The sequence below is a fragment of the Parasteatoda tepidariorum genome, chromosome 12, assembly GCF_982258835.1.
Source record: "Parasteatoda tepidariorum strain Cologne lab strain chromosome 12, Ptep-v5.0, whole genome shotgun sequence".
Classification (NCBI taxonomy): Eukaryota; Metazoa; Arthropoda; class Arachnida; order Araneae; family Theridiidae; genus Parasteatoda; species Parasteatoda tepidariorum.
The window spans coordinates 59,869,686-59,894,467 of NC_141766.1; the positions used below are offsets into that span (position 1 = coordinate 59,869,686).

Here is a 24,782-nt window from a genome sequence, read left to right on the forward strand (position 1 = left end):
TAAACAGTACATTTTCAAAAAGATTAAACCTACAAATATCCATCCAATAAGATTTATGGACTTTTTTTTTTCGTTAAATAAATATTTATCAAAAATGCCACTACGAAAATCAATTATCTGTGCATGTGGTATACTAGTGTACAAGTTTTCAAAGTCAAAAGTATTAATATTAGAAACGATGTTATTATTAATAAAATTCAAAACGTCAATGTTATTATCAATAACAATATTTTCTCTTTTTTAATCTTAAGTAAAATAATTTCAAGAGAATTAAAAAACTTTTTACTAATACTAGAATTATAACAATTTGTATCACAGACTATAAATCTAAATTTTACTGGATTTTTATGAAATTTCACTGTAGGAAATAAATATGGAAAAGTAATTCTATTCAATTTAAGCTTTAATTTTTTACTAAAAACAATAATCCTTTTTTCAATAACTTTTTGTTTATCTTCCTTTAATTTTAAATAAGTTTTATTAGCATTATATTCTCCAATAATTAATTTTTTTAAAAGTATTTACACATAATACAAAAATTATTAGATGCTTTATCAACAACAGTAATGATAAAACTTATTTTTAAGAATTTTAATATTTTCAAACAATTCATGATCAATAATGGTACCCTTAGGATAAGTATAAAACCTGGAATTAAATAAATTTTATTTAACTTTTTCCACTATTTTTGTTTTCCGTTCTGTAAAACCTTCAAGGGGCCAATGACATTTCCTAAAAATTTTAGCTATAAAAAAATAAAATCTCTTTTAACCTATAAAATAAAATCATCATTTTTCATTTTGCACCTAGTTCTGAATTTTGACCCCTTATTCCTGAATTTTGAACCTTTACTCATAAAACTAATTAATTCTTGATCTCCAACGATTTCTAAATTTCCTGTAATAACATGACCATATTCTTTATCAATATATTGAAGAAATTCTTCATCATTACAATGACAATCAGACAATGAAATATAATTTAAATTCCGACTTAAAAAAGTATAAACCTTTTTTCTTAAAGTAGAGGAATACTTATAGGCAGCTGAAACTTTAAGTTGTTTCAAAGGAAGAATATCAGAAAAACAATGAATAACTTGTGAAATCCTAGCAATTTCAAATTTTTTATCATCAAAATTAATGGTATAAAAAACCTCCTGAACATTAGAAACCTTTTTGAAAAGCAAATCAATTTTATCAACCCCAAGCTTTGATTTAACCAAATCCAGAACAATACATTTGATAAGCTCAGAATCAAATTTAATTTTATTCCTAAATTTAAAAAAGAAATTTTTAAAAACTTTATTTTTAAAGCCAAAAATATATTTCCTAATAATAAAAATATTATTAAAGTTAACATAATAGTTACAAATTTTCAAAAATTCATCAAATTCAATAATTTTTAAAGCCCCTTTACCTCTACCTCTTTTATATCTAGACATTGAACTAAAAGCTCTAGGAAAATTAAAAACTTTCAATTTATCATAAACACAATAGTTATTAATATCAATAGTACTTTAAACCATCGAATTTACTATTTAAACCATAAGGAATTTAAGACTGCTAATGTAAATATTTTCTAAATCAAGCCTTTTTTCTAAATTATCCATAAAATCCAAAATCAAAAGAGTAACATTATTAAAATCGTGAAATTGAAAAAGTAAAATTTCATAATTCATGGAACCATTTTTATTATTATTATGACTATTAAAATTTTTTATAGCAGTGAGAATTAATTCTTTTATGAAATTCTAAACTATCTGACCAATATAACATAAATTACAACAACTACATGGATTGAATAAATTATATTAAAACATTTACAAAATAATACATTGGAATGGCAGTAAATTTGTGAATTATCAGCTAAAGGACAAGTTTTGCAATTTTTATTTTTACATTTTTTAAACTTTAAAATTTTTTTTATAATTATTTAACAAATTTGTTTTACTTCGTGTGATAATCACACCTGAATTATTCATTTAATAATAACAAATCTTAAGTAAAACATGATGTGGCCATTATAAAAAGCTGAGAATTAATTAAACTTTGAAATTTCTATAAACATATCATCAAGAACTGTATTGATTTTTCAATATATATACACTTTAAAAAAATGCAAATATTAAAATATCACACTTTTATTTTGACATGCAATATATATCTATACAATTAAATAATTACTAGAATAATCATTTTGAATATGAAAAACACTTGTTGAATAGCATCCCAATAATCCCACTATTAATTGTAATACTAAAATAAAAATTAAATGGAAAATCCAGTATATTATTAAATAATCACATAAAAAATTTAAGTAAATAACCCCCAAAACACTTACTATTAAATAATCAAAAATAAGGAAAATACTATTGAACAATTACATTTTTGAAGAAAACAATTATTGATTATAAATGTAAATATGAACTTATTGTAGTTATAGAACAAAAAATATGCTAGCAACAAAAAATATACCAACAAATATACTAGAAATTCCTGATCAACCGTTAAATACTCCAGCAGCACCAGAAATATTAACTGCCCCAAAAAGTGTCGCATACTGCTAGGTGATGAAAAAAAATTTAAAGATAAACTTAGGCAATAAATGTGCTTGTGGAGTATAATGGTTGTTCCACAACCCAATGGTTGTAGTAAAAAGAACATCTAAAATAGGTTAACCAAGCATAGTACCTTCTGTTCTCAGTTGAAAATAAAGAGAGTCAGATGCAGACATCACTAACAGGCCAGTCTCTTTGCAGAAGTAAAAGATCGTTATTTAGTTCTGGTGAACTATGTCTAGACACAATCATAATCTCAATAGGTGAGGATGGTAATCTGGTAGAGGAATTTCAGGCCACACTCTTAAGGATCTTGTGGGGTTCCATTTTGGACGCATTGCTCAATCACGGAAAAGTGGTTGATTGAAGACTCCAGATTTATAAAAAAGATGGGCAGTACCATTCTAGAATTCTTAATACCATTTAATGAAACAAGAAATGAGTTTTAATAGCACCATCCTTTCTAGCTGCTTTAGGGGGGAAGGAGGAAAAACAAGCTCTGTTTGACGACAGAAAGATATACAAAAATCGAATGCACCGTGTTAAGCGCAGTCAGCCCCTCAAATAGCAAAATGCTATAAACAAGTTACAGTTACAAAAAAAATTAGAAGTTTCAGTTTAATAAGCACCAAAAAGGTATAAGTTAAAGTTTTAAATATATTCAGTAGTTATGTTTAAGAAACAACGAAAAATGTAGAAGTGAAATGTCTCACGTGGATAGATAAAAAAAAAAGCCGACGCACCTGCTATTCTATAAATCTGAGGGGAGCAACATTCAAGTCCACTTCCATAAAAGAAAGTGTAAAAAATACCAAATTAATTCAGGGGACTTTATAAATTTTAGATCTAAAAATAGTGAGTGACTCAATGTCACAGGGGAAGGTCTCTATTAGTTTTTGCATTGTTTACAATAATTATAATTATTATTTTGTACCTTATGAATTTTATAAAGTAAAATGAAATTCTGCTAAATTTAATTGCAATACATTTATTTTGACAGAGTCTTTCATTTTATGGCTTTCCTGGTCCTTTGCTTAGTTTTGATTTGATGCCAACTCTTTCTTTACCTCTTGAAGAATCTCTTAGTGAATCTGATACACCTCATTCTATGGTAACTATTTATTTAAGAGACACAAAATAAATAATAATTCATCCCGTAATGACAAATTTATTATAGTTTCGAAAGCAGAAAAAGACCAGGAGAAGGATAAAAAAGAATCATCACAGGTCTTCGCAATCTAACAAAAGTAAGTTTCTCTCTGCCTTTGATGTAACGCTCTTATCCCCTTTAATAAGTTAAAATTTTGATCACCAGTTAAAATTTCTTTTGACCATCAGTAATCAAAACTAAAATATTTACTATCTATGGAGAACCTTTACATTAGGTTTTACTATACCTATGACTATAGCTTTTTTCATGGGACCTATATAATACAGGGTAATTCAAAATGAATATACTGATTACAAACGGCTATAAATATTTAATGACAAGGAATTTATCCATAAAATTTACACAGAATGTAGAAAGAACTTCAAAATTTTGTATACATGCTTCACAGATATTTTGTGCGACTTTCCTTGGTCACAGGGGCAACATCTAATCGGTAGTCCATTTCACACCATACATTCTCATGTAAAAAATATGTACTGAAACCATACATTCTGATGCAAAAATATGTAATCAAACTGTTTATCATTTACAGAAAAGAATTAGCATTAGACCTAAAAACCGATAAATTTTCAGTATTATCATTTCATCATTTTCAGTTAGCTTTAGATTAGAGGTGCACAACCAAGTGAAGGGCCACTTGCACAACAGGTAGATTAAAGAAGTGCATGTTAGCAGCAAATATAATAATTTTTATATAAGCAATAGGGTTCTAGGGAGTTTTTTTTATCAGTAAACTTAATAACATATTAGCAGAAAATTAAATAATTTAAATTATTTGAATTTATTTAAAAGAAGAACTGATACTTTTTTTTAAAAAAGAACTTTTTCCATTTTTCATTATAATATATATGTGTATTTATTGGGGAGGGAGTATAAATTCTAACCAAAGGGAAAAAACAGCAGAGCTTACAGAATGAAAGAGTAAAAAAAAATTTAAACAGAAAATTATTTAAAATTATTATTTAAAAATAATTTTATAGAGTAATATAAATTTGAATTAAATATTTTTATTAAAGAGAAGCTGTAATGGTTAAACAAAAACCTGAAATTAAAACAAATCAATTGTACTAGAGTAAATATTTATTTATATTATATTAAATATTTATTTATATTATTAAATTAAATATTTATTTATTTTAAGTTTTATTTTTAATTTTTTTCCTGAAAAATCGGCGAAGCTAAAAATTATTTAAAGCAAAATAAATTACAAACAGAAAGCAGGTTAAAACATGCATCTTCCTCAAGTTTTTGAATTTTTCATGGAACATGGTGATAACATTGTATTGAAATATCAGCATTCTAAGTACCATGTACTACGCATGGTGCCAACTGCCAAAACAAGGAAAAAATAATTTATATTTACAATGAAATATGCTCAAATAAATTGCATCAAACAGTGATTATTTAAATTTGTGATCAGAAATCCGCGTGTTGTATTAAGATCATAGTTAAAGTAACGGGATCGTAAAGATCACGAAGAAAAGCAATGCAATAATTGCAACAAAGAAAAATTTAAATTTAGCAGAAATAAAGTATGCCAATAAGTATTTATTGAAATACAAGATTTAAAATTTGCGTGTCGTAGTAAAAATCTGAACTTTTTTAAAATTAAGTTAGAATGCATCGCAGGAACTGTCGAAAAAATTATTAAAAAACAACTTGAATTCACACTGGCACAAATTAAGTACATCAAAAAAGTGATAAATTAAATGCGTGTTTTCTAACCCACGAGTTGTAATATCGCAATAAATGTATAAGGAATTTTTAAGTCACATGAAAATCAGTTGCCGCCAAAAAGCAGTCTAAACGTCACATGGATTTATGATAAAATTAGAAAAACAGAGCATGTCAAAAAGTGATTATTTAAATGGGTGATTTGTCGTCGTAATAACATACAAATTTCATACAAACAAAATAATAAAAACATGGGAATTTTGGGGAACATGGAAACATACTAATAACGTCCTTTGAAAAGAGATGAAATTGGCTTAAATAAAGCACATCAAAAAGTGATCAGTTTGATGAACGATTTTATAACTCACAAGTCATAATAAGTAATATTGGGAATTTATAAACCACATGAAAATTAGTAGTTATGAATCCCTGAAACGATCTAAACGTCACTTGGATTTATGATGAAATGGGCAAAAACAAAGGTTGTCAAAAAGTGATTATTTAAATGTGCGATTTGAAACTCGTGCGTTGTAATAATATCATAATAAAAATTCTGTCTTGCCGAAATCACGTGGTAAAATGTAGTAATAACTACCTTTAAAAAAATCATTTAGATTTATGATGAAATTGGAACAAATAAAGTCAAAAAGGGATAAGTTAGATGCATGATTTATGACTCAAAATCATAATAAATGTATTGGAATCTTAAAAGCGGCATAGAATTTGGTAATTATAAGTGATGAAAAAGGATCGTCACTTGGATTTGTGACGAAATTGGCAAAAAGTACTCAAATTCGAAATTCACACATTTTAATATCATTAAACATATTTCGATTTTTAAAGCCATGTGAAATTTAATTTCATAGCAATAATTTATGAAAAAGTGAAACAGATTTACTATCTAATCAGTGCAAATTGAGAGCATTAAATACTGATAACTCTAATGTGTGATTCAAAATTTTAGTATTACCTTTTTATTTTTCTGAAGAAAAAACATTTAATTGCGTTCAGAAGTTCCCGCGAACCGCACATCAACAGTCTGCAGAGCTCTGATTATGCACTCCTACTTTAGAAATTCTTGTTAGTTTATGGAGAATTGAGGTTTATAGAATGTACAATTTAGAGATTTTCTACTAAATGTATATACATATGGACATTGTTAGTATGTTTAGTGCACAGAATAAAAAGATATTTTGAATCATTTTAATTCTAAGAATGGGATTTTGGAAAATTATGTGGTTCGAAGGAGCAACCTTAAATATTAATTTGTGTGAACTATTAATTAATTTCTCTGAATGAACATTCCTTTTTTAATAGATTTACTTTTTTGGTTAGCAAAATATTAATAATAATGTCTTGATACTCTATCTGGCCAAAAGTATGTTATGGTGTGGGGGTTCCTGTGGTTGGGAAATGTATTTGATTGCACTCTATGGCAATATTTCGTTTGTTTCATTCATTCATCGAAGCTTGCTTGGTTTTACGGTGTTCAAAAACTCAACTGACCTTCTCAGATCCTATAGAACACTTTTGAGACAGCTCAGCCAAATTCGCACTGCAAGTACTCACTGTGATGGAACTATCAAAAACTGATCTTCAGGCTGTCATCAATGCAAAAGGGAGACTTCTATTAATGTTGCCTCAGGACACTTTAAGTGTTCATACCATTGGGTGTCCGGATATTTTGGCCAGATAGTGTCAGGAGAATGGTTGAATGTTAATTTATCTAGAAATTATTTCATGGAAACTGTTACAGTGAATCAAAAAAAATATTTACACACAATTATAAAAATCATTTTTCAAACATAATTCGATGTAAAAAATTTTTTTAACTGGATTTTTATTATTCTGTTAAAGGATGAAAAATTTTTGAATTGTAAGGTAGGAAACTTTTTACACTATTTTAAACTAAGCAATTTTAAAAAAAATTGAACCAAATTCTTGTGAAATGTAATTTGAGAAATATAATATGAATGAGTTCTTAGGAAATATAATTTTAAATTATAGCTTTCTTGAAAATTTTTAACTTGGAAACCATGCTCGAGTTTTGTAGTTTTTTAACTTGTCTACATTACAATTCAGTATTTTTTCTACCATTTTTAAATAGTTTAATAAATAGTTATTAAGAATTATTTAAATACACAATTATTTTCAAGTAAATAAGTTTTATTAGTGTATATGTGTGCTTCTCAAGACACAGTTAAATACACAGAAGTGAAATTAATATTAAGAAATTCAAACTTTTGTCAATAAGTGAGAACCATTTTTTCAGATTGTGACCCTCCCCTATTTTGATGGCCGAAAATCTGAATTAGTTGAAAAAATGGTATATTTTTGCAGTATGTTTTGTGTGAGTTTCTGTAATTCAATTAATGCTTAGCACTATATTAATCAGTATATATGAATAAAAAAGATGTTTGTAAGGGTCTGATCATTGGAACAAAAGTTATTTAAGGTGATTTTACAATATAAATATATAAATATGATCTATATATTGATCTTGGATAATGATACTACTTGTCATAAAAATCAAGTGTCAAAAACTTACACATACTCAGGGTGGCCACCCACCTGGAAAACCTGGAATTATCAGGGAATTTTTTTTATACAGGTAAAAACCTGAAAAAATCAGGGAATTTGAAAGAAAAGCTGGAATTTTTCTCTTAATTTAAATTATTTTACCATCCGTTATATCCACTTTTATTTAGACGTAAATTTATCGTAAAAAAGTTTAAATATCATCAACTCAGCAATAATTTTCTTGCATTAAAATTCTCTTCATTATTACCCTGCTAAACTAGAATGCCATTTCAAACTCTTTTATGCTGGAAAATGAATGGAGAAATCTTTGACCTCATTGGAGATTATGGGACTATGCAGTTTAAGAAAGGCAAAAATGTGGAAGAAAGGATTAGCATATTTGCTTCTGTTTATAAAAGTAGCGTTTTTTTAAAAAAATCTTCTTTTAGTCTGTGACTTGAATTATTAATTGTTCAAGTTTGTGCCGATGCTTCGGGGGTATTTTTTTTCTTTCAACAAAATTATTCAAAATGTTTTAGTATTTTTAACTTTATTAAATTCTCCAAAAAATAATTGGCTATAATTTAATTAGAGATTTTATCTTGCACTCTTTTTCTGAAAGCTTTTGTCCAATGAATTATTTTTCTCATCAGAGCCAACCAATCGTTAACAGCAAAATTGTTGCATTGATGCTGATTTTCTGGATTTCATGATAACTTTTATTATGATATTTCGGAAATTGTTTCTCCTTTTACCCTAAAAAACTGACAAAAACCGAGGAATGTATGGAAAATATGTTAAATGATATATAAACTTAGAATGAAATATTTTTTTTTAATATTTGTTTATTAGAAGGAAGGAAAACAAAACTTTGTTTTTTTTTGTTTGTTCTGCACTGTAACAGGGACAGGTTTCAAGTTGGGCAACCAGATGACAAAAATTTTAAAACTTAATATTAAGTAAACTAGGTATCATTTCCAAGGTAAAAAATTGAAGATTTAGAAATAATGAATTTTAACTTATAAATATCAGTTTTCAATAGGTCATAGACTGTTAAATGAAGGGCATCATCCTTTGAAATTTTCAACCGTGGTAAGGGAATCTGTAACAAAGTACAGTTTTTTTTTAAAAATTCACACTAATAATGGAAAATAGAAAGAAGAAGAATTAAAGTAAACTATAACAAAACAGGTTATCTTGCACAAATATGTAGAAAAATTTCTCATTTTGATTTACAAAAAAAAAATTCTCAAGATACACTTTTGATGTTTTACGTGCGACACCAAAATACATTATTAATTGTATTGTAGCTCTAGGATTTAATATATAATCAAATTATTTTTCTATGTAAAGCAAGATTTTGATAATACTAAATATTTTTATATTAAATTAATAATTAATTATTTTTACGCACCTCTCAGTCAGACACCACTGCTTTTCTTTTCATTACATTTGCTTTTATTTATTGTCCTCTCTTATTTCACCTTTTCTTTATGAAATGAGGTAAAATATGAAGAGAAACGATATAAATATTCCTTAAGGTTAATTTACAATAATATATTTCACCTCAGTAACCTAATAAAATATTTGAAACTATGTTGTACTTTAAGTTATTTATATTATAACTTAAAATTGATCAATGAAGTTTTAATATATTTTTTTTAATTTAATTTTATTTATTTATTTGAGGTAAAGCATCTCAGTTGTAATTTTATTAGAAACAATTTAATTTCATTTCGAACATTTTAAATCAATCAGTTTGCTTAGATATTGTAAAATGTATGTATTTGGAGAAAAATAATTTCAGAACATTCTGTATTTATTTATTTATTTTTTGAGTAAAGAAAAAAAATAATTTTGTGAAAAAAGTATTAAACCTACTTGCATAGCAAACTACAACAATAACCCACATCCTATTCAATTTTCAGGTAAATGGGATAAAAATTATTAGTTATTTGTTGGGGCTGTAATTGGTCAATGAAACTGGGGAGGGGATATTAATAAGAGATAAAAATTTATTCTAGAATTCATATAAAGTGTTTTTCCGAAAATTTGGCCTATTTTTTTATGCTAGAACCGGACATATGCTTATACCGGACTGTGCTTTATTCTTGTTCTGTGTGTGTTCTTTCTTGTTCTTGTTCACTCTATGCCACTAAAGAGAAGTAAAAGGCATATCGATAAATATTGTCTGATAGAGAAAGATTATTATTTGCCTGCATAAAATTAAATAAAGTTATTATTAAAATTTTTCCTGTGCCCAGAAAAAGCAATTTTTCACTGAAAAATTTGTTATAGGCTAATAATACAGTAAAAATTTGTTTTTTTTTTTCCTTTTAATGTACAGTGATTATTTTTTTTTTCAAAAGAATTTTTTTTATTGTATATGAAAATAGTGAATTTTATCAACTTTTTTTCCCATTTTTTTTTAAAGAAAAAAAGAAAGTTTTTTATTCCATGATTTTTAAAATTATTAAATTTAAGAAAATATTTCTTAAATATGAGTTTTATTTATATTGTTGTTGATATATGTTGCATGGTTAAAGTGAGTAATTTTTAAACAAACTTTTATAAGATGGAAAATGTTATAAAACATATTAATTTGATCATTCCATCAGGAAATAGAAGGCAATTTAAATATAAAGAAGCTATTTAATTAAAAAATAAAACTTATAGCATTAAGATTAAAATTAAAGTAATTTTCAGTCATTATAATGGTTATCATTAACTTAAATTTCTATCCAATTTGAGAAATCTACGTCTGACACTGAAGTAAAAAATTCAAATTAATTATGTACCATTTCACAAATAACTGCATAGGATTTTTTTATTCAAATGTCAGCTTCAAAATTCAGTCAAGTTTGCATTTAAATTGCCAACAAATTCACAGAGTTTAGACAATTTGTACATTAGTAATCATTTTTTGCTTTCGCACGATTCACATCCGACAGCAAAAATTTAATCCATTTAATTTGAACTTATAATAATCAGTTTTTATGAAACAAATTGTTTTTCGTTAGGTTATGATATACTAAATATTTAATGTAAAAATTTGATGATATAAACTTTTGTTTTAAAAGATAGTTTTTCTAAGAAATTAATGTTCATTTTTTTCCGACACCATGGAATTGCTTAGATGTAAAAACAAAACCAATTTTCTCATCTAAACTAGGAAACCATGTTAGATTGGAATTCATAATATATTCTAATTTCCATTACAAAAGAAAAAAAAGAATAAAATTTAAAGAATTTTATCTAGTTTTTTTTTCTTCTATAGAATATGCGACAAGAAATTGACAATTTTTCCTTTACAAATAGTGAGTATGTCTTAAAATAATAGTGCTAATTTGAAACAAACAACATTATTTAAACATTTGACTTATGATATTGGTTTAAAGAAAATTATTTCAATGAATTTTATAAAGAGCACTGTTTGGATAAAATACAGTATAAAATGGCTCTATATTGAAATGTAAATAAATATAAAAATTTACTGGTTTCTAACTATTTGGTACATTTTGTGCAAAAACTATTTAAACTTAAAACAATTTTATTCATTAAAAGCGTTATTTTCTGCAAGCTAAACATTGTTTCCTCCACTTCTATTCAAGATGATAGATTAAAAAAAGTAACATTTTAAATGAAATACTACACTATTATATTGACTAATACACTAATATTGACACTTTTCTTGTACCTATACTACACTTTAGCAGAAAAAACCTGTAAATTTTAAGATTTTTCCTAGAAAACCTGATTTGAGTGGCCACCCTGCATACTTTAATAAGGCACAACCATGTGTATTAAACAAAACTCCTCTACAGTCATTTTATATGTAAGAGTACATAAAATTATAAAAAAAATGATAATTTTTAAGATATTTAATTTTGTTTTATTCCACTCAATAAAAAAGTAAAAATAGTCAGTCAGAAAAGCCTGCAGAGCTTTTCTGACTGAAATTTTCAGTTAATGTTATGCATTAAGTAATACAGTCAATTGTTGATAAAAATTAGGTTGGTATATGGCCAGTGATTTAATAATTGTTATATTCATGAGTTAATCTTGCACTGGAATCCCTCAGTCGTTGGTGTGAGGAAACTAATATGGTAGTAAATCTGAATAAATGTGCCACTCAAACTTTCTCACTAATGCATCGACCTATTATACCAAATCTCTCCTTTTCTGGCACTACGCTTGAAAATGTTGATTCCTTCACTTATCTCGGAACCGTTTTTGATTCTAAACTGAGCTGGAGGAACCCTGTTGCATTTGTTGCCGAACGGGTAGTAAGACACCTCCCTATTTTAAAACGACTTGCTGGCACTCTCTGGGGATGTGCCCGGTCTACCCTCGCTCTGACTTATCAAAAATACATCCTTCCAATTTTTACTTACTGCTCTGAACCACTCATCTCTATGCCTACATCCCTGCTTCAAAAGCTTGAGGTCTTACAAAACCAGGCCCTTAGACTAATAACAGGTGCTGTAAAAACTACACCTATAGACGCAATGACCTTGCTCACAGGCATTAAACCTTTGGATGTTGTCTTTAGGGAAAGGGCTGTCTTACTATACTTTTAAACTTACCCAAATGGATAATTTCTGGACTAACTATCAACTTACTCCTCGTAATTTAAAAACTCAAAATGGATTTATTCAGACTGTCAAAGATCAATTGGTTGGGATCGATCCGCCCCAACTAGAAGGTCAGGTGGAACTGGTGAGCCCTCTTGACTACCAAAAAATTAATGTCAGGCTCTCTCTTGAACAGGACATTGTTAAAAGTGAAACATCTACCGCTGCTCTCCACCTTCTTGTGCTGGAGACAATGGGAATCCGTTACCCGGAACCGCTCTGGCTGAGAGTTTTTACAGATGGCTCTTTCCATCCGGATCAACCAAATGCTGGAGCTGGTATCTCTTGTAATCTCTTCTCCTTTGGTGCCCCAGTGGGTGCCAATAGATCTGCTTTTGACGGGGAAGTTGTTGCAATCCGTATTGCTCTTGAACAGCTTTTTTGTTTTACTGAGTCTTTTTCAAATGTGGTTATCCCTTCAGACTCGAAGGCGGCGCTTTGCTCGATTGTATCTATGCATTTCCCTTCCAATTGCGACGTTCTAAAATGTCAGGATGCGATACGTAAACTCCACCTTTTTGGCAAAACTGTAGCCCTACAATGGATTCCCGGGCATTGTGTTATTGCAGGAAATGAGAGGGCTGATGTTTTGGCAGAGAGAGGCACAAGAATTCTCCAGGCTCTTAGTAGCCCAGTCCTCTTTTTCAACTTTAAAAAGGATTATTAGATCAAAAATCAATGGGGATTTCCACCATCAATTGTCAGAAAGGGTAAAAACCAAAGTGTGGAGAGATCTCCGACAGAACACCATTCCAGACTGGCCGCGCCGCGAAGCGGTCGCTCAGTTTCGACTATATACCGGACATGACTGCCTAGCCGCGCACCTGTTTCGTATAGGGCTGGCACCTGATCCCTATTGTTCTCTATGCATGAGCCAAGCTGTTTTGGATGGCAACCTCATCCTGTGCTGCAGGGCCCTCCGCGGGTCGTCGTCTACCGAGCGATATTGGAAAGCAAGAGCGCTCCTAAGGAAATGACTTTTTACTTTCTTGTTTTGTTCCTATGTTTCTGCTTTTTCATGTCAATTACCTCTGCCATTTGAAATAAAATAAATAAAAATAAAATATATTCATGAGTTTTTTTTTGTTCAATTTAATTGTTAGGCACTTTTAAATCCCCCTGAATTCTATTAGCAGAAATGTTTTTGTTTTAAGCTTTAAAAAGCAGCCCCACTACTGCAGGAATAGCTACACCACTCACCCAGATAGGAATTTACCCAGCGATACATAGCCGATAAACGGAAACAGCGCAGAAGTTGGGGAGACAGAATTTTCTTCTTAATTTATTCAGATAGTTGGTTTTCTGCTAAAACTTAGGACAGCTCTTGTCCTGCAGTTGCATGGTGGATTCTCCTGGGGGAGCAAATTTCTACATAGATACATTTTTTTTAAAAATAATTATATTTTTTTCTCCCTAAAATTTAATATTAACTAAGTGCCTTTTACAATTAACTTCGTATGTTTAAATTGTATATGTTCTAAATATGCAAACGTTTTCACTAGTTTGTCAAAAATTATGTAATCACGATAGTTTAATAAAGAAACTTAGTAACTCTAATAATGTCGACCCTTATTTTAGCCTGAAATAATTTTTACTATTGAATTCTTTACTAAGTTCATCATTCTTTTTTTTTGATTAAGCATGTTCGTTTTAACATGGTAGCTTAAGTCAACCTTAACTTCTTTTCCTTTTTGCTGTATCTTAAGCTTAAATCTATATGATCAAAATGTTTTTGTTTTTTTCAATGGCGGGCACTTGGGTCTATTTCCCATTGGCCACAGAAATTCCAGAATTGCTTCTCTTTTATCGTTACGCAGTGGGGACTTGTGGCTAAGCAGCAACAGTGGAAAAGCACCGCCCATGTCATACAACCACAAACCTGTTTATAGGACCAGTTGCATTCACACAGTAAAAAGGACATAGAACACGCACAGAGAAAAGGTTACATTCTTGCCTATAGTGGGATTTGAACCCTCAGCCACTGGCCCCGCAGTCCAGTACAGTAACCACTAGACCAGTGATCAGTCAAAATGTTAATCATGCTAAATAAATACAACATTAAATTAAGGGGTAAAAAATAGTTTAGTACACTTCTTTTATGTTTTAAATGTTTTGTTTTATTATCAAACTATTTATAGTTATAATTTTTTTTTAGATGAGCATGAAGATCATTCAGAGAACAGTGGGACAGACAATAATTTATCTACTTTTAGCAACTCTTTCAAGGATATTAAAATTAAAAGTAGCAGCTCTGATTCTGAATTTTCTGATGTTGATAGTCAGTTGTCGGGAATGAGAGCTCTTTCTGCATCGGTGCGGCAAAATGCCTATCAGGCCTTACAAATTTTTGTGAAGGTAATAATTTTGAAAACAAATGTTCTTTTTTAATATCTTTATACTGTTGAAACAGAAATATTTGGAGCAATATTGTTCAGCAACTCGTAGCCCACAGTGGTCTGTAAGTTGTTTTTGCATCGATGTGTGCAATAAGACTTGTGTATCTAGTTTCTTCCTATGTCATGTTAGACAATATAAATGCACTTTCAACTTGCAAAAACCAACACTTAATATTTGTTCGCCAAAAAGGGGGTAATTTAAGTGCTACCTTATCTACGTGAGTATTTTCAGTGTTATTTGGCTGCATATTAAAAATGTAATAAAATATATAGAGTGTAATTAAATTAATATACAATATGCATTCCGATAGAAAGTAAGAAACTAAAATTAAAAAGCCACAGTATTGTTTTTATGAAATTTCAGATATCCGAAACGAAACAAGTTATTCTATCTGAAACATAATCTCCTTAATATTTGAACGTCCGGCTGTCACCGCTGTGGTGGTTGGTTAATGTTCAGGAGACTATTCATTAGGTTTTATTAACATCAAAAATATTAAAGTGTAAAGAAGGTGAATATAAATCAGCACATCATGTCATACTACAGAGACAGTTAAGATTGTTTTGGTGAATGAAAAGTCATGGTTTCGAATAAGTTGAGTCGCCACAACTTATGTTTTTACCTGTGATTGTGATATTGCTCTACCTGTTGTTTTTAATTATCTTCTTTAGGTAATATAACACAATGAGAATTAGATTTATGACATTTGTTTGAGGTTCATCTGGGCTGTGGCTGGTGAATGAACATTAGAAAATGAACTTATTATTATTAGATGAAGGTATTGCTTGAATCACACTTTTCAAATTATTTGCATTGTTATGGAATCTGCAAATTAATAAATTTGGAATGAAGTGTGTAGAAAAATAAAGAGTCACCCTGAATAATTTTTGATCTACAGGATGGATCAGAATAGGTGTCACAAATTTTTGCATTGTTTTATATTCTACTTACAGTCTGTTATACTTTATGTGCAGTCTAAATTTGTTCAGTCAAAATGGATGCGTTCAAAAGCTTATTTAAAATCTTAACGGAAATACCTTCTGAAATTAAGAGTTTTATATGAGTCAAAATTTTTTTTATTTGTTTTCTAAATAGAATCAGAAACACTGGTGATTCTCCAATTCATCATAGAGGTGGAACCAAAAGAAAGGTTAGGACAGCAAACTGGTCAAAGCTGTTAGAGAATAGTTTAGGTGCAAACCATGCCAATCTTTTAGAAGTATTTTATTTTATAGCCGTCATTAAACAGCCCACCCAATATTCGGCTTTACGACTACCATTGTTCAACGCCATAGCCTTATAATTTTGCACCCAATCTGAAAAACAAGGGAGTTCCTGGATCAAGTATTGGGAGGAATTTTACCTTCGTAGAGGACTTAACAATGGAACTAACCCGCATTTGCGTTACATGAAGAGGAAAACCTCCCACGGTTAGTTTGATGTCAAGGGGACTCTAACCCATGATCTGTCTATTGTTGTGGATATTTTACGTCAGCACTGTGGTTGGTGCCTTCAAATCAAGGAAGACATATTGCAGAAGTGGCAATTTGCCATATTTCATCAATACAAATGAGTAGTCTTATCCAGATTTAAATCCTCTTGATTAATTTTTGCAGGGGTATATGCTCTTCAAGATTGAAAGCATGAGAGAACTCATCATCATCATCATAGTTGGTCAGACAGCCCAATGTGGGCCAGTGCCTTCCTCTGAAGATTTCTCCATAACAAGTTCAGATTTATTTTCAATCTCCAATTCTTTTCATTAATTGTAAGAAAATCAGATTCCACCGAATCAGCACATTGTGTCTAAAAGGCAATATCTTTTTTATCATATTTTCATCACTCATTTGAATCATGTGGGCCATCCAATTACTTCTATTTTTTTTGTATTTAAAAATATCAGGTTGTTTATAAATATTGTACAGAACTAACACTAAAGTTAAATACAGATTTGGGATCAAATCCCATAGAAAGCAGTTGTGATGAGTTTTTCAATTGTTTGTATAAAGTTAAAAAGGAAAATGGGGACGGATTTTAGCTTTTATGTGATAAAGGAGTTGATTGTTGCATAGTGATATAAGAATCATTAAAAATATTTTGGAACATTTTAATTTCTTATTGCTTGGACTTTACTTTAGGGACACTTAATCTGGTACAGCCTGTAATAATCATATTTTCACATATTAGGACTTAATGGTTCGCGGGGAGTAGCCTCAAATATTCTATTGCGATGATATTTTAAAATATGATCCTACTAGTATGGTCAAGAGAGCAGTTAAAAATTTGGACCATATTAATGTTTATTTTACTTTTAACATATTTTACTACTTTTGGGAAACTTTTTAAAAAAAAATTGAAAAAATTTTGTGAGCAATTAAAATATTTGTTTTTCCAAAAATGCAGAAAATAATTATAAATTATTATTTATTATATATATATATATATATATATATATATATTTTTAATTGTATTCAAAAAAAATATTGAATTGTAAGATATGCAAACATTTACATCATTTTAAGAAATTTTATTTTATTTAGCTAATTAAAAAATGTAGGTGACATCAGTCGAATAGTTAAAAAATCAAATTTTAAGTTTTTGATGTCTTAAAATTCGATAACTGAGGAGCTATTGTACTGATTTTACTCAAATTTTGTATTTTGGCATATAAAATTGCATTCTTTAAATGATGAAAAAACATTGTATACCTAAGAGAATTCGACGCAATTCAGTTCTAAAATTTATAGACTATTGTTAAATAAAATAATAAATAATTACTAAATATTTTTTGCATGGAAATATCTTTGAATAAACAAATGTCATAAATGCATGCCACAATTTTCAATTATCTTAAAGAGTTTTGAGATATGGTGAAATACGCAAAAAGTTACCAATTTCTTATTTTATTCAGGTGTCTCACTGTTTTTATCATGTTTTATCACCTTTTATCCTGCTGCATTTTAATTGTCTACTCAGTTTTTGTTTTGATGTTGTGATTGTTTTAATTTGACTTTTGTACTTTTTAAGCTGTTTTAACTTTGAATTTTAACCAATTTTCTTGTTCTTAGCATCCCTTTTTTGATTTTAATTGTTTTTATTTTGGCCTTTTGGCTTCTCTTATTTTTCACTAATTCTCTAATTGATTTAACTATTTTAGATTTTACAAGCCCTTTTGTTTTTAACTTCTTCTGATATTACAAGCCCTTTTGACTTTTGATTTTACAGTTTAATTGATTTTATTGTTCTCTTAGATTTATCTATCTCAACACCTTTTAACTCTTTTTTTTCTCATTTTTAAAATCATCTTTTATACTTGGTTGCCTTATACTGGTGTTTTATCCCCTTGCCTGATTTTAATTTTCTATGATTTATTTACTATGGATCTAATTTTGCAGTTGCCGCCAACCCACTTTTAGTGGTGAATTATTGTGTAACTTATTTGTTTGTATCATTGCCTATTTGTTGTAATTTGTTGGTATCATTGCCTATTATGTTGTGAAACTTAATCTTTCTAAAATTGTGATTGAATTTAAAAAATTACGCTGTATGACCTATTAAGGGCAGGTCGGTAATTTTATTTTTTATAGGCAAAAAGTTACACTGGCACTAAAGGGAATAAAATTGACAGATAAATTTGAACCACTGTCCTCACCAAACTACTGGGACAATTTTTGTGTCTTATTTTATAACTTAAAATATTGTATGCACTAATTTTTTGACATTTGAGGTCATGTTTCTGAACCAATTATTTGAGTCCTAATAGGTGAAAACTGAATCATTTGACAAAAAGTTATTCAAGGTTATTTTTTTTGGTACTGTTTCTCTGCAATATATTAGAGAAATTCTTGACTCAGAAATTATGGGGTAGCTATTTTATTGAGAGTAATTTTTAAAAAAGTATTTTGAAATGAAAAACAGGTTTTGAAAGAAAAAAAAAATCTTTTTTTTTTTTTTTTTTTTTTTTTTTTTTTTTTTTTGCAAATTTGTTATTATTTTATTTTTTTCCACCTTTTTTTGTTTCTCTTTTTTTTGTGTTTTTGTCATATACAGTATAGAACCAATTATCCGGAACGATCGGGACCATCGCTATTTCGGATAACTGATTTTTTCCGGTTTTCTGAATCGCTACAAAAAGCCGTTTTTTTATCGTTAAACCCAACTGAAAAAAAATATTTGGAAATAATCTTAAAAAGAAGAAAAAAACGATGAAGTAATACACTAATGAGTATTTCCAAAATGATGGTAAGGTAAACATCTTTCAAAAAAGAAAGAAAAATCCTAAAATCTTATGAGGAAAAAAACATTTATTTTTAAAAAAATGGCGAGAAAATTTATCGAATTTCATTCCGGTTTTTTGGTTTTCCGGTTTTCTGATTTCCGGATAACGGGTTCTGTACTGTATTATGTGTTAAACAGAATAGTAAATAAAGCTAGATAAATCTTAAATTCTTAACTTTTTTCTTTAAAATTATCTCTTGAAATCAATTCTGTAACACGTTTTTCAAATGTCTAAGGAAAATGAGAATTATATCAAAAATCTTAAAATACACTAATGAAATAGTTTTAAAAGAGCAAACTCTCCCACTCCTGGATATGGATTTAGTTGTAACATTAGTTTAGTTGTAACATTTCAACAGGCAGTGTTATTAAAAATTATTACCTTTTCACACACATGCATTCTGAATTTTCATTGGCTGTTTTGTGTGTTACTAACTGTGATTGGCTATGTGTTATTTCAGTCTCTTTTTATATTATATAAAGATATGTCTGTTGATGTATTTTGACAAACCCTGAAGGGTTTAGAATCATTATAAATTATGCACTAAGTATCATGTGTATGCATATTACACATAATTTGTTTTATAGATAAGTAACATAATCTAACTTTGCAATGTCTTTTTTTAATCATGAATTTTTTTTCATATAATTTTGTTTGAAAAATCAGGTTGCTGAAATATGTTTTACTTCATATATTGTAGAATAAAAAATTACTTTATAAAAAAATAAGTTGAATTTCTGAGAACATTTTGGTTTAAAAATTGCAAAGAAATTTCATTGGAAATAATAAAATGTGGGAAAAAGCCACTAGGTATAAAGAATGGGTGTTTTTTCAAATCGGCCCAATCCGACAAAAAAAACCACTCGGCTGGCTCACCTTTTCAAACCTTAGCTGAAAAAACTATTATCGTTAATGAACGCGAATCAAACATTTTGAAATTCCATTTTTTGCACAAGTAACGTTAGAGTCCCCTTACCATCAGGTTAACCGTGAGAGGTTTTCCTCACCATGTATCACAAATGCGGGTTAGTTTCATCCAAATTTCTTCTACAAAGCTAAATTTCGCCGAATTTTCTGGATCAAGTTCAAAATTACAATGCTACAGAGTTGAACATTAGTAATGGTAAACCCAAAAAATTGGGTCGACTGGTCAACGATGGTTATAAAATAAAAAAAGTGATTGCTTGAGCCATGATGGCTCAGGGTATTTGCCTTTCAATGAGGTGAACCAGGTTTGAATCTCAGCTACGGTTGTTTGAAACGAAATCTGTATCCGTAATGACTTTTAAGAAAATGACAGTTTTATTTGGATAAGATTAGCGACTTAATAAAAAATCTCTTTTTGTCACCCCATTCTCACCACTCTTGTATTTTTTACTTAAATGTTTGACAAGTCTTTAAATAGACTAAATTTTAGCACAATCAATTTAAATGAAAGGACCTTTATTATTATTATTTGATACATGGTTGCCACTCCACAGGGAAAACCTGGAAAATGTAGAAAATTCTTTACGAACCGGGAATTTTGTTTCGTATTTTCATTTTTTTAAAAATGACTACTCAATGGGATAGGTCAGCTATACTAAACTATTTCATTTACGTTATTTAAGTATGTTCAGAAGTTTTTCCAGCAATTAAAAGTAATAAATATCGTTGCCCAATAATTGTTGTTTTTCCTCTTTATATATTGTGTATAATATGTACAGGGGTTTCCAGATTTGAGTGGCAACCCTGAAAATTTCTCTTTTTTATTGACAGTTTATTTCCTTTTCAGATGTGGTTAACTTTGTTTTTATTGAGGAATTAACACAAAAAGTGGGCACCAATAAATTTAATTCTAGTGACTACCAGATAAATATTTCAGTCTTTATTATTTGATATAACTCACTGAAATAAGGAAATGTTATTTATTACGTAAAGAAACATTTTGGTTTCTTAGAATGTAAAAATCTGATCATTAGGTCAGTAATTATCACTCAATTTTGCACATAAAAAATATTGTCTTAAAAGCTAATTCATTTAATTTTAATTTTTAGTGTATTGATAAAAAAATCATGTTCAGTTATTGGACAGCTTTCTTGCCAGATCATCCAGCTGTGTCTGTGTCTCTTTTCTATACTGTGTTAAAGGACTTGGCACCGCATGTAAGTGAGTAACACAAATGTTGTTTGCTTTTTTTACTGGTTTATTTTATTGTTAACGTTTTTTTCTTCTTTTTAGGTCAGACTTAATGCCTTAATTCTGCTCAGTGAAATAATTAGAGGCTCTAAGCAATATTTAATTCTTGCTGATGGCAGGTTTAGTATCTTATGCACCTATCTATATGGAAGTTTTGACTGTTTAAAAATGTTTCTTTCACTTTTAGAGAAATATTCTTGCATAATATTAATATAAAATTTAGTAAAGTTTTAAATGACATTTCTAAAGAAGAAATTCAAATGAAATAAATTAATTTCAATTTTGTCACTTCTTATTATTGTTTTATTCATTTGAGCCCTTTATTCTATTGACCCTTTCATATTTTAATAATATTTCTGAATCCCAAAAATCCTTGATTCAGAAAAAAGGAGTAATTTTTTTAGGCTTTATTTCCATCCATTGTCAAAGCAGGGTCTGCATGATCTTATTCATTCATCTTGCATAGTGAGTTAATGGTGTTGCATGGTTTATATAAAAAAAATGCAGTCAATGGCTATGAAAAGTGAAGTGTTGTTGTAAAATTCTGACATGGACTCGTAGCTAGAAGTTAGTCCTGCATTTACCCTCCCTAATGAACTCTGTGTTTTGAGACCCCAATAATTTGCCATCTACGATGTTAGTAAACTGATCTGTATTAATCCTTTGGCAGCATTTCTCTGAGTTATCATTACCAATGGACCTTCCATTGTGCTGCTCACATGTCAAACCACTAATAATGTTATCCAGTTCTTTTGAAGAAAAAACAGAGGTGCCAACAATTAAAATTTCATAGCCAAGATTACACTCTTTCTATTAAGTAATAAAAACTATAGTTTTTGAGAAATTTTGTACTGTGTAAAAAATGAGTTCCTCTACTTATGTTATGCTTATGAGGCATTGTGTGAGCAGGCTTAATATTCTAGGAAGTTTTATTAATGTGATTTATGTTTAAATTTGCACGTAATTTTACCATTCATTAGGGTTTCCTGCAATTTACAAATTCGCCTGGTTTTGAGTGTCTTCTTAATTCATTTGCTGTTTGTTTCATTGAAATTTAAATAGAAAGAATGCATTATATTGTAATCACTATTAGTATAATAATATTGGATGGCACACTTTATCAAGTTTAGGCGTAGAAATCAATCGGAAGTAATAACCCGGAAACTACAAATTTTAACCCCTTGTGCCATCTGTGCTTAGCTTTACACGGTTAACCATTCATAAATATTGTGAAAATACTATAATTATGTATTTATTTCATTTAATGTCTGCAATAAATTAATCCTATGAGCATTAACTCGTTTTCCCAAACTTCAGACTAATGACTTTCTTTCAATATAAATTTGGGTGTTTTCTATTTTAATGAGAGAGTATATTGTGTAGCAGAAAATATTCAGTGCAATTTGTTATGCTAGAACGATTGATATAATGTAATGTAATTCTTTAGTAGCTAAAAAATTTTTTGAGAAAATTTTAAGTGCTTAAAAAATATTTCGGTTTCTTCTATTTGAACTGCATTTAAAATCTTAAAGAATGAATTGATTAACTTAAATTAATAATAATATTTAAGATAATAATTCATTTTATTTATTAACTTAGCATTAAATTTACTTATTGATTTATCTATTATGTTAAAAACTTTTTTTAAAGTTTGTTAATTTAGTGGGTTTTATTAAATTCTGTAATCAATAAAAAATTTAATTTTTTTTTTTACTGAATTTGCCTGAACAACAAAAATTTTATGCCCAACTAAATGGCAAAAATATCATTTTAATCCATTTTTATTCAGGAGCACAAGACATTCAGCATTTACTTCACTGAGTTCAATTCTTGCATCAATGATAACTGAAACTCACAGATGTTTGCTTCTTGCTCTAATCTCTGAGAAGTCATCTCTTCTGCTTTTGCAAATTCTAAAAGTAATGTTTTTTGTATATTTTCTACCCATTAAAACAATTTATAAAATAGAATGTTAGGTTTGCAGCAAAACCTGGAAATATAGGATTTCAGGTGAAGACTTAGAGGTTTGGCAGCTTCAAAGAGCAGGGCACGTTGACCAGAGCACTATTGTACCCAAACCCTAAATCCTGATTAACAAGAAAGCTTTATAGCTGAAATAAAGTTCAGCAAACAACTTACAGGAATATCTTGCAATTCCCAAGCCTTAATGCAATGTTGCCCTAAATGCTCAAATCTTTGAGCAGAATAGACCTCACAAAGTATATGTCATGAGTCTCCTCCTCAAGATGACAACCTCTACAAAGAGAATCAGATACAACAACCATCTAGGTGTCTTCTGAGGGTGCATCCAGTGAGAAGACCAATGATCTTCTTGTTCTGCTTCGGAAGCTCTTTTTGAGGCGCACTAGGGCAGTCATAATTCAACTCTTTAGCTTGTCTCTGACCATTGGAGTTGCGCCATTGCTTGAGAGCAATTTTGCCATTGAGCTTGAAAATAGATGTCCTGAATGATGTGGGAGCTCAGTGACTAAAACTCCCAGATAGTTTTTGCGACCTTTCGGAATTTTTTTTTTTCTAGAAAGTTTACTAATAATTGCCATGATAGAAAAATTAAATTGTAAAAGATTTTTAAGTACTAAATAATTCTTTGAGAATATGTTCTCATGAATTAGGTCATTTTGCAGCCTGATAGTGATTGCTTCCAAACCTCATTCCTGATGGTGGTTCTTACTGTTTTGTCACCACAATAACAGGTGATTGTAACTTTCTTTGGATGATATGAATGCAATAAAGTGAGCTGTGAAGTTTATTTTATTCACTTTTATCTGAAGTTTGAAAAAAATAATAAATGGTTTAACTTGTGAATAATATGTTAGGAGGGAGAAATGATTAAAAAAGACAAATAAAGATGAAAGTAATGTTACTTTAATACCCTTGATTGTTGTGAAAGAATAGGAAAATAAAAGCATTTCTAAATCAGTAAAATTTCTACCCTTATGTGAGACCTTGAGTTAATTTTATGATTTATTATGATGAATACTTACGAAAACGCAGATCTTTTTGCTTATCAATACAAGTCAATTTGAGAAACAAAATTTAGCATACTTTTCTCTTTTCCAAGTAAAAGAGTGATAAAAATTCAATCATGTCACAAAATTAATCATTTATTCTTTTTATTATTCACATAAAATTTCAGTCATATAATTATATCAAATGACTAGAATTTTAAAACAGTAATAAAATTTCAATTGTATTACAAACTAACTCTTAGGGAAAGAAGCTCTGTATGTTAAAAGGAGAAATAGTCATGTCCTGCTACAAGGTCATAAAAAAACTTAAGGCTTTTGAAAAGGTTAAAATATTTATTTTTTTTAAAAAAAAATAGGTGCTGAATTAACTGTGTATTCAAAA

The 24,782-nt window shown here is 29.0% G+C and overlaps 1 protein-coding gene across 4 annotated transcripts in view; it reads left to right on the plus strand.

Annotated features, from left to right (window-relative positions):
* LOC107449378 (HEAT repeat-containing protein 6) overlaps positions 1–24,782 on the plus strand; it is a 140,013-nt gene that overhangs the window by 51,692 nt on the left and 63,539 nt on the right. For all 4 annotated transcript variants that reach the window (XM_087156225.1, XM_087156222.1, XM_087156224.1 and 1 more), the window contains 6 exons: positions 3,558–3,668; positions 3,735–3,804; positions 14,712–14,911; positions 21,269–21,376; positions 21,453–21,529; positions 23,200–23,329. In XM_087156225.1, coding sequence (XP_087012351.1) covers positions 3,558–3,668; positions 3,735–3,804; positions 14,712–14,911; positions 21,269–21,376; positions 21,453–21,529; positions 23,200–23,329 — 696 coding nt within the window. The remainder of the gene's footprint in view (positions 1–3,557; positions 3,669–3,734; positions 3,805–14,711; positions 14,912–21,268; positions 21,377–21,452; positions 21,530–23,199; positions 23,330–24,782) is intronic.